The 11,330-nt window shown below is 44.1% G+C and overlaps 1 protein-coding gene across 1 annotated transcript in view; it reads left to right on the forward strand.

The window, feature by feature from the left end:
* Positions 1-11,330, forward strand: part of LOC124045396 (laminin subunit alpha-5-like) — a 255,140-nt gene that overhangs the window by 160,624 nt on the left and 83,186 nt on the right. The window contains 2 exon segments of the mRNA XM_046364693.1: positions 1,586-1,730; positions 4,934-5,074. Coding sequence (XP_046220649.1) covers positions 1,586-1,730; positions 4,934-5,074 — 286 coding nt within the window.

Consider the following 11,330-nt stretch of genomic DNA (forward strand, 5'->3'; position numbering starts at 1 on the left):
GAGTCCGCCGGATTCCGGGCAAAGTTGCCTCTCGCAGGAGCGTGGTTCAACCGTTTGTGCTCTCCTAAAAACACCAAAAAAGGAAGTTGTCTATTTCTCTGTACTCATCTGAGGTTTTTCTGAGACATTCTCTGACTTCTGTCATATTTATTCAGCTCCACTTTGCCAAATCGTGAGTCTTTGCCTTCAAGGGCAAGCTCTAAAATTAGGCCTAAGGGATAAAAACGGTCATTTATGTCCTCTCGTTATTCTGCCAGGAATATAGCTAGTAGGAGCTGGACCGGGTTGGTATTTTTCGTTGTGCTCTGAAATGCCAATGTGATGTGGAAGGGGACAAACTAGGCCACTTGTAGAGAGAGCAAAACAGTGACTTTAGAGTGTTGCTAGTCAAGAGATACAGGTAGAATGGACAATAGGTTATAGTTTGAGGTTACAGTTTGAGGTTTGAGTTTGAGGAACAGTTTGAGGAACAGTTTTAGGTTACAGTTTGAGGAACAATTTGATGTAACAGTTTGAGGAACAGTTTGAGGTTACAGTTTGAGGAACACTTTGATGTTACAGTTTGAGGAACAATTTGATGTAACAGTTTGAGGAACAGTTTGAGGTTACAGTTTGAGGAACACTTTGATGTTACAGTTTGAGGAACAGTTTGATTACAGTTTGAGGAACAGTTTGATTACAGTTTGAGGAACAATTTGATGTTACAGTTTGAGGTCACAGTTTGAGGAAGTTTGAGGTTATAGTTTGAGTTCACAGTTTGAGGAACAGTTTGAGGAACAGTTTGGGGTTACAGTTTGAGGAACAGTTTGATTACAGTTTGAGGAACAGTTTGATGTTACAGTTTGAGGAACCGTTTGAGGAACAGTTTGAGGAACAGTTTGAGGAACAGTTTGAGGAACAGTTTGAGGAACAGTTTCCCTCTCTCCCCTCCTCTCCTCTCTCCCCTCCCCTCCTTCTCTCCCCCTTCCATCTCTCCCCTCCCCTTTCCCCTCCTCCTGTCCACCCTCCCCTCCCCTTTCCCCTCCTCTCTCCCCTCCTCTCCCCCTCCCCTTTCCCCTCCTCTCTCCCCTCCCCTTTCCCCTCCTCCTCTCCTTTCCCCTCCTCTCCCCTCCTCTCCCCTCCAATCCACTGTGAGCATCCAGACATAAAGACATTCTGCAGTAGTGTGTCACATTCCTCTGTGGTCTCTGTCCTGACGAGACATGTCTGTAAAGCTGCTGCTATCAGCTCTCAGTCGGCCTCTTATATCAGCCTGCTGTCTGGGCTACTGATACCTGACACTGATAACACACACTGACACAGATGCACGTACAGAGCAACACAGCCAAACGTGTAGCGTGATTATTTTCATTGGAAAACACTCTGACCACTGAAAACACCACAACAACACGGACTGTGATATTATCTGACCACTGAAAACAACACGGACTGTGATATTATCAGACCACTGAAAACACCACAACAACACGGACTGTGATATTATCTGACCACTGAAAACACCACAACAACACGGACTGTGATATTATCTGACCACTGAAAACACCACGTTGGTTTGTTCATTTGTTTGTTTGTGATCATTCGCCAGATGCAAGAACAACATCATCGGCCGTCAGTGTGATCGCTGCAGCCCTGGTTTCTACGGTTACCCCAACTGTAGACCATGTGACTGCAACGAGGCGGGAACAGAGGAGGAGGTGTGTGACTCCTCCGTGGGGCGCTGCCTCTGCAAGGTGAGAACACACACTTGGTGTTCCTTATTTATCAGTCCTGGTAAACTTGACAGGTTGGTAAAGTTATCCTATTTTTGATGGTCATTAAAGGCAGATATAAAGGGGAAAAGGGGGATACCTAGTCAGTTATACAACAGAAAGGGGGATACCTAGTCAGTTATACAACAGAAAGGGGGATACCTAGTCAGTTATACAACAGAAAGGGGGATACCTAGTCAGTTGTACAACAGAAAGGGGGATACCTAGTCAGTTATACAACAGAAAGGGGGGATACCTAGTCAGTTATACAACAGAAAGGGGGATACCTAGTCAGTTATACAACAGAAAGGGGGATACCTAGTCAGTTATACAACAGAAAGGGGGATACCTAGTCAGTTATACAACAGAAAGGGGGATACCTAGTCAGTTGTACAACAGAAAGGGGGATACCTAGTCAGTTATACAACAGAAAGGGGGGATACCTAGTCAGTTATACAACAGAAAGGGGGATACCTAGTCAGTTGTACAACAGAAAGGGGGATACCTAGTCAGTTATACAACAGAAAGGGGGGGATACCTAGTTTGCCTTAATCGACATCCGCGTCTTCGGCGCCCGGGGAACAGTGGGTTAAATGGCTTGCTCAGGGGTAGAATGACAGATGTTTACCTTGACAGCTCAGGGATTTGATCCAGCAACCTTTTGGTTACTGGCCCAACGCTCTAGGAACTAACACAATGACCAACTCTCTAACCACTAGGCTACCAGGAAGTACCACAATGACCAACGCTCTAACCACTAGGCTACCAGGAAGTACCATAATGACCAAATATGTTCCAGAGAGTAGATCTCTGCCATAGATGCTCTGGATCAGCCAATCAACAGGCAGCCTACATATTTCCCAATAACACTCCCAGCTCCATAATTCCCAACAACACTCCCAGCTCCATAATTCCCAACAACACTCCCAGCTCCATAATTCCCAACAACACTCCCAGCTCCATAATTCCCAACAACACTCCCAGCTCCATAATTCCCAACAACACTTTCAGCTCCATATTTCCCAACAACACTGGCAGCTCCATAATTCCCAACAACACTCCCAGCTCCATAATTCCCAACAACACTCCCAGCTCCATAATTCCCAACAACACTGTAAACTCCATAATTCCCAACAACACTGGCAGCTCCATAATTCCCAACAACACTCCCAGCTCCATAATTCCCTACAACACTGTAAGCTACATAGCCTAATTCCAAAATATTTAAATGCAGATTTCAATGAAACAGAGATCAGATGGTTGGCATGGAGATTCTGCAATGGACGTTTTACCAGTAAAACTTGAAGAATAGGCCGATCGTTTACGATTGACAGTCATAAATGTTAACGGGAGGGTAAACTAAATAGACACAAGGGAACAGGAGGTTCAGAACCGCAGCTTTAGGCAGCTACAGACAGAACTCTGTTAGCAGGAGACAAGGCTTTTGAAATACTAAATATAACACACAGGTAGAGATGTGATTCTGAAAGGAACAGACTCGTTACTTGAGTAACTGCAATAGTGTTTCAGTATTTATACACAGAAACTTGTTATATAACTCTGTTACTCATAGAAGTAATATATTACTCACAAGTTTTTTTGATATGTCAACACCGCTCAGGTATCACACGCACATAAGACATGTCAAATTGTGTGAAATTGGGATAAATTAGCTTTAAAACTGCAACCTTTTCTCTCCGTCCCATGTCAAAATGTGTAGAATTGGGATTAAATCTGCAACGTTTTCTCTCCGTCCCATGTCAAATTGTGTGAAATTGGGATAAATTAGCTTTAAAACTGCAACCTTTTCTCTCCGTCCCATGTCAAAATGTGTAGAATTGGGATTAAATCTGCAACGTTTTCTCTCCGTCCCATGTCAAATTGTGTGAAATTGGGATAAATTAGCTTTAAAACTGCAACCTTTTCTCTCCGTCCCATGTCAAAATGTGTAGAATTGGGATTAAATCTGCAACGTTTTCTCTCCGTCCCATGTCAAATTGTGTGAAATTGGGATAAATTAGCTTTAAAACTGCAACCTTTTCTCTCCGTCCCATGTCAAAATGTGTAGAATTGGGATAAATTAGCTTTAAATCTGCAACCTTTTCTCTCCGTCCCATGTCAAAATGTGTAGAATTGGGATTAAATCTGCAACATTTTCTCTCCGTCCCATGTCAAAATGTGTAGAATTGGGATAAATTAGCTTTAAAACTGCAACCTTTTCTCTCCGTCCCATGTCAAAATGTGTAGAATTGGGATAAATTAGCTTTAAATCTGCAACCTTTTCTCTCCGTCCCATGTCAAAATGTGTAGAATTGGGATTAAATCTGCAACATTTTCTCTCCGTCCCATGTCAAAATGTGTAGAATTGGGATTAAATCTGCAACGTTTTCTCTCCGTCCCATGTCAAAATGTGTAGAATTGGGATAAATTAGCTTTAAATCTGCAACATTTTCTCTCCGTCCCATGTCAAAATGTGTAGAATTGGGATAAATTAGCTTTAAATCTGCAACCTTTTCTCTCCGTCCCATGTCAAATTGTGTAGAATTGGGATTAAATCTGCAACGTTTTCTCTCCGTCCCATGTCAAAATGTGTAGAATTGGGATTAAATCTGCAACATTTTCTCTCCGTCCCATGTCAAAATGTGTAGAATTGGGATAAATTAGCTTTAAATCTGCAACATTTTCTCTCCGTCCCATGTCAAAATGTGTAGAATTGGGATAAATTAGCTTTAAATCTGCAACCTTTTCTCTCCGTCCCATGTCAAAATGTGTAGAATTGCAGAAACTGATCTCTTAAACAGCTAAATGTTCTCTCAGCCAACAAAGAGGGGTGTGAGGGGTGTGAACTTTAAATCTGCAACGTTTTCTCTCCGTCCCATGTCAAAATATGTAGAATTGCAGAAACTGATCTTAAACAGCTAAATGTTCTCTCAGCCAACAAAGAGGGGTTTCAGTTTCAGTTTCAACAGTTTGGGGTTACACCCATCGCAAAGTGTATGTTTTTTACTACGTGATAAATTACAATATCCATCCGAACCTTTGCCACCTAGGAAATGTGTGTGACCGAACCCTTCTCAAATAGTAGTCGAGTACCCCTGCACTAGACAGACAATGTTTCAGCCAGTAGTCACTTTCAACCTCTCAACAACATCATTGACAACAAGACCTCCTTTTTCCCCCGACAGGAAAATGTCCAGGGTGGTCGTTGTGACCAGTGCAGAATGGGAACCTTCCACCTTGACCCCACCAACCCTAAAGGCTGCACTTCCTGTTTCTGTTTCGGAGCCACCAACCGCTGTCGCAGCTCAGAGAAACGACGGACTGAGGTAGAGGACAGTACAGCACACAGGGTTTGGGTACGAACTGAGGTAGAAGGACAGTACAGCACACAGGGTTTGGGTACGGACTGAGGTAGAAGGACAGTACAGCACACAGGGATTGGGTACGAACTGAGGTAGAGGACAGTACAGCACACAGGGTTTGGGTACGGACTGAGGTAGAGTACAGTACAGCACACAGGGTTTGGGTACGGACTGAGGTAGAGGACAGTACAGCACACAGGGTTTGGGTACAGACTGAGGTAGAGGACAGTACAGCACACAGGGTTTGGGTACGGACTGAGGTAGAGGACAGTACAGCACACAGGGTTTGGGTACGGACTGAGGTAGAGGACAGTACAGCACACAGGGTTTGGGTATGGACTGAGGTAGAGGACAGTACAGCACACAGGGTTTGGGTACGGACTGAGGTAGAGGACAGTACAGCACACAGGGTTTGGGTACGGACTGAGGTAGAAGACAGTACAGCACACAGGGTTTGGGTACGGACTGAGGTAGAGGACAGTACAGCACACAGGGATTGGGTACGGACTGAGGTAGAGGACAGTACAGCACACAGGGTTTGGGTACGGACTGAGGTAGAGGACAGTACAGCACACAGGGATTGGGTACGGACTGAGGTAGAGGACAGTACAGCACACAGGGTTTGGGTACGGACTGAGGTAGAGGACAGTACAGCACACAGGGATTGGGTACGGACTGAGGTAGAGGACAGTACAGCACACAGGGATTGGGTACGGACTGAGGTAGAGGACAGTACAGCACACAGGGTTTGGGTACGGACTGAGGTAGAGGACAGTACAGCACACAGGGATTGGGTACGGACTGAGGTAGAGGACAGTACAGCACACAGGGTTTGGGTACGGACTGAGGTAGAGGACAGTACAGCACACAGGGTTTGGGTACGGACTGAGGTAGAGGACAGTACAGCACACAGGGATTGGGTTTATATATTTCTGTGTTTGCTAAACAGTTCCATATTTTGTCCACAGGTTCCCAGATTATATTACAACAGACATAAAACTCAGATATACTTGTTTTGTGCTGCAACACAAATTAAACATATTTTGACTCAGTGCTGAGTGGTTTAATTAAAGTGTGCTAATACGTATTAACAGTTATGTATAGTGACAACTGCCAAAATAATGGAAACACTTGAGTAAATGAGGGATATGAAGTACTATATATTGAAAGTGGGTGGAGATTATTTAACTGGCAGACAAACAGACAGGCGACTATATCCAGTATCCTGGTCTGTAACATTAACAACATTAACGCCTCCTGTAAACCATCGTTCACTTGACTTTTATTTTGAAGTATTTCACCGCTCGTCAATGCAAGACAGTTCTGGTACCATTAATTGACTAAATAGCAGTCTGGCAATTTAGCAGTCTTATGGCTTGGGGGTAGAAGAAGCCTGTTGGTCAAAGACCCGATTCTCCGGTACCATTTTCCGGATGGTAGCAGATTTAACAGTGTATGGGCGTTCAAAATGACAAAATTAGGAATTTGCAAATAAATTCATTAAAAATTCTACAATGTGATTTTCTGGATTTCTTTTCTCTTTTTGTCTGTCATAGTTGAAGTGTACCTATGAGGAAAATGACAGGCCTCTCTCATCTTTTTAAGTGGGAGAACTTGCACAAAACTGTTTTGCCCCACTGTAGTTATTTCCCCTGTTGTCCAGATGGGAGAGGGTGGTGTGGGGTGTAATTTAGATTGTGTCTGCTGTTGATGTGTTGGGGCAGAATGTGAATCGAAGGGGTTCCAGAGTGGGTGTGGTGGTTTGGGCAGCCTGATGCTACTGTAGTAGTATGAAGAGTGGACAGCCTGATGCTACAGTAGTAGTATGAAGAGTGGACAGCCTGATGCTACTGTAGTAGTATGAAGAGTGGACAGCCTGATGCTACTGTAGTAGTATGAGAGTGGGTGTGGTGGTTTGGACAGCCTGATCCTACTGTAGTAGTATGAAGAGTGGACAGCCTGATGCTACAGTAGTAGTATGAGAGTGGGTGTGGTGGTTTGGGCAGCCTGATGCTACTGTAGTAGTATGAGAGTGGGTGTGGTGGTTTGGGCAGCCTGATGCTACTGTAGTAGTATGAGAGTGGGTGTGGTGGTTTGGGCAGCCTGATGCTACAGCTGATATGCTAAACGTGTCTCTGGCTCTTCATGGGGAGTTTGGTTTTATTTCCAGCCAGCATCCTCCACGGCAGCCAGACATCATCTATCTCTGTCCAGTTTCCCACAGCCTTTGTTCATTGGGAACATGGTGTGGACGTCATGACCAGCCTTTTCAAAGCACTTCATTAATAACAGATCTGAGTGCTTCAGGGCAGGAGTCATTAAGGCAGGTTACCTTGGAGATCTTTGGAACAGGGAAAATCGTGGTCAGCTTAAAACATTGTTGAGATTCCAGACGGGGACAAGGAGAGATTGAAAATGTCTGTGAAGACACTTGCCAGCTGGTCTGAGAACTCACCCTGTTATTCCCGGCCTTTGTGATTGTTAACCTGTTTAAATGTTTTGCTCACGTCGAGCTCATGGAGAGCGAGATCACACAGTCATCTGGAAAAACAGGGGCTTTCACTGTGTGGACGACATCGTCTATGCACTTATTGATGAAGTGCGTGACTGTTGTGGTTAACTCCTCAATGCCATGGGAGGAATTCTGGAACATATCCCAGTATGTACTAGCAAAACAGTCTTGTAGCCTCGTGTTAATACGTATTAACAGTTATGTATAGTGACAACTGCCAAAATAATGGAAACACTTGAGTAAATGAGGGATATGAAGTACTATATATTGAAAGTGGGTGGAGATTATTTAACTGGCAGACGACTATATCCAGTATCCTGGTCTGTAACATTAACAACATTAACGCCTCCTGTAAACCATCGTTCACTTGACTTTTATTTTGAAGTATTTCTTGAAAAGCTGCTATATGACATGTCTTACTGAAACGTGGCTGGATGATGACGCTACGTACGTAAGAACTTCGTCCGTAATTATCACGGCTGTTTAACATCCCTCCTCAAGCCAACATCGCCAATGAAGCGTCTTCATCGGACCATGGTCAGATTTGCTGCAGGGAGGAGGAGCGAGGGCCTTGTATGGATTTCTGTGGGTTGAGTTTTAGCGCCCCTAGTGGCGCAGAAGAGGTAGAAGTGAGGTAGGACGGTTTTAACTCTCCCCGAGATAAAGTCTCCGCCCACCAGAAACGCTGCCTCTGGGTGAACAGCCGCTTGTTTTTTATGGCCTCATACAGTTTGTTGAGTTCCAGAGCGATGTTGGCTTGAGGAGGGATGCTAAACAGACGTGATAATTACGGACGAAGTTCTTACGTACGTAGCGTCATCATCCAGCACGTTTCAGTAAGACATATAGCAGCTTTTCAAGTCTTTTTTTAAACCTTTATTTAACCAGGCAAGTCAATTAAGAACAAATTCTTATTTTCAATGACGGCCTAGGAACAGTGGGTTAACTGCCTGTTCAGGGGCAGAATGACAGATCTGTACCTTGTCAGCTCGGGGGGATTTGAACTTGCAACCTTCCGGTTACTAGTCTCGCTGATAGGAGACTCTCGAACAAAGCTCATCCATCTTATTCTCCAGTGACTGGACAATGTGACAATAGAATGGAGGGGATTCGGTTTTCTCTTCGCCTCAATTTCACCTGGTTGTCCTTCTGGAAGGTTCTCCCATCTCCATGAAGGAACTCTAGAGCTCTGTCAGAGTCACCATCAGGTTCTTGGTCACTTCCCTGACCAAGGCCCTTCTCCCCCGATTGCTCAGATTGGCCGTGCTGCCAGCTCTAGGAAGAGTCTTGGTGGTTCCAAACATCTTCCATTTAAGAATGTTGGAGGCCACTGTGTTCTTGGTTCCAAACATCTTCCATTTAAGAATGTTGGAGGCCACTGTGTTCTTGGTTCCAAACATCTTCCATTTAAGAATGTTGGAGGCCACTGTGTTCTTGGTTCCAAACATCTTCCATTTAAGAATGTTGGAGGCCACTGTGTTCTTGGTTCCAAACATCTTCCATTTAACTGTGTTCTTGTTTCCAAACATCTTTCATTTAAGAATCTTGGAGGCCACTGTGTTCTTGGTTCCAAACATCTTCCATTTAAGAATGTTGGAGGCCACTTGTTCTTGGTTCCAAACATCTTCCATTTAAGAATGTTGGAGGCCACTGTGTTCCAAACATCTTCCTTGGTTCTTGGTTCCAAACATCTTCCATTTAAGAATGTTGGAGGCCACTGTGTTCTTGGTTCCAAACATCTTCCAATTAAGAATGTTGGAGGCCACTGTGTTCTTGTTTCCAAACATCTTTCATTTAAGAATCTTGGAGGCCACTGTGTTCTTGGTTTCAAACATCTTCCATTTAAGAATGTTGGAGGCCACTGTGTTCTTGGTTCCAAACATCTTCCATTTAAGAATGTTGGAGGCCACTGTGTTCTTGGTTCCAAACATCTTCCATTTAAGAATGTTGGAGGCCACTGTGTTCTTGGTTCCAAACATCTTCCATTTTCACTGTGTTCTTGCTGACCTTCAATGCTTCCCCAGATCTGCGCTTCGCCACAATCCTGTCCCGGAGCTCTACATACAATTCCTTTGACCTCATGGCTTGGTTTTTGCTCTGACATGCACTGTCAACTGTGGTACCTTATATAGAAAGGTGTGTACCTTTCCAACTCATGTCCAATCAATTGAATTTACCACAGGTGGACTCCAACCAAGTTGTAGAAACATCTCAAAGGATGATCAATGGAAACAGGATGCTCCTGAGCTCAATTTAGAGTCTCATAGCAAAGGGTCTGAATAATTATGTAAATTAGGTATTTTTAAAAAAAACTGTTTTTCTTTGTCATTATGGGGTATTGTGTATAGATTGCTGAGGATTTTAGTAATTTTTTAATCAAATTTAGAATACGGCTGTAACGTAACAAAATGTGGGAAAAGTCAAGGGGTCTGGATACTTTCCGAAGGCACTGAATTTGGTATTTGCCGCACAAATTGCGTTCTAGCGCATTTAAAAACAATCTACATCTTATAGAAACTAATGCTGATCCGTGTCCAAATCAGGCATTTAGTAACTTTTAGTAGCATTTTTCTTCTGTATAGACAGGGGTAGGCTACTTATTCTATATATACATTTCATTTAATTTATTTACAGGGAGCAGACAGACAGGAAGTGTTATGTTTTGTTATAGGTGATGGACATGATGGGCCGGGTGCTGTTAGCAGCAGACAGACAGGAAGTGTTATGTTTTGTTATAGGTGATGGACATGATGCGCCGGGTGCTGTTAGCAGCAGACAGACAGGAAGTGTTATGTTTTGTTATAGGTGATGGACCGGATGCTGTTAGCAGCAGACAGACAGGAAGTGTTATGTTTTGTTATAGGTGATGGACCGGATGCTGTTAGCAGCAGACAGACAGGAAGTGTTATGTTTTGTTATAGGTGATGGACATGATGGGCCGGGTGCTGTTAGCAGCAGACAGACAGGAAGTGTTATGTTTTGTTATAGGTGATGGACATGATGGGCCGGGTGCTGTTAGCAGCAGACAGACAGGAAGTGTTATGTTTTGTTATAGGTGATGGACATGATGGGCCGGGTGCTGTTAGCAGCAGACAGACAGGAAGTGTTATGTTTTGTTATAGGTGATGGACATGATGCGCCGGGTGCTGTTAGCAGCAGACAGACAGGAAGTGTTATGTTTTGTTATAGGTGATGGACATGATGCGCCGGGTGCTGTTAGCAGCAGACAGACAGGAAGTGTTATGTTTTGTTATAGGTGATGGACATGATGGGCCGGGTGCTGTTAGCAGCAGACAGACAGGAAGTGTTATGTTTTGTTATAGGTGATGGACATGATGCGCCGGGTGCTGTTAGCAGCAGACAGACAGGAAGTGTTATGTTTTGTTATAGGTGATGGACATGATGGTCCGGATGCTGTTAGCAGCAGACAGACAGGAAGTGTTATGTTTTGTTATAGGTGATGGACATGATGGGCCGGGTGCTGTTAGCAGCAGACAGACAGGAAGTGTTATGTTTTGTTATAGGTGATGGACATGATGGTCCGGATGCTGTTAGCAGCAGACAGACAGGAAGTGTTATGTTTTGTTATAGGTGATGGACATGATGGGCCGGGTGCTGTTAGCAGCAGACAGACAGGAAGTGTTATGTTTTGTTATAGGTGATGGACATGATGGGCCGGGTGCTGTTAGCAGCAGACAGACAGGAAGT

Source organism: Oncorhynchus gorbuscha, linkage group LG10, assembly GCF_021184085.1.
Source record: "Oncorhynchus gorbuscha isolate QuinsamMale2020 ecotype Even-year linkage group LG10, OgorEven_v1.0, whole genome shotgun sequence".
NCBI lineage: Eukaryota > Metazoa > Chordata > Actinopteri > Salmoniformes > Salmonidae > Oncorhynchus > Oncorhynchus gorbuscha.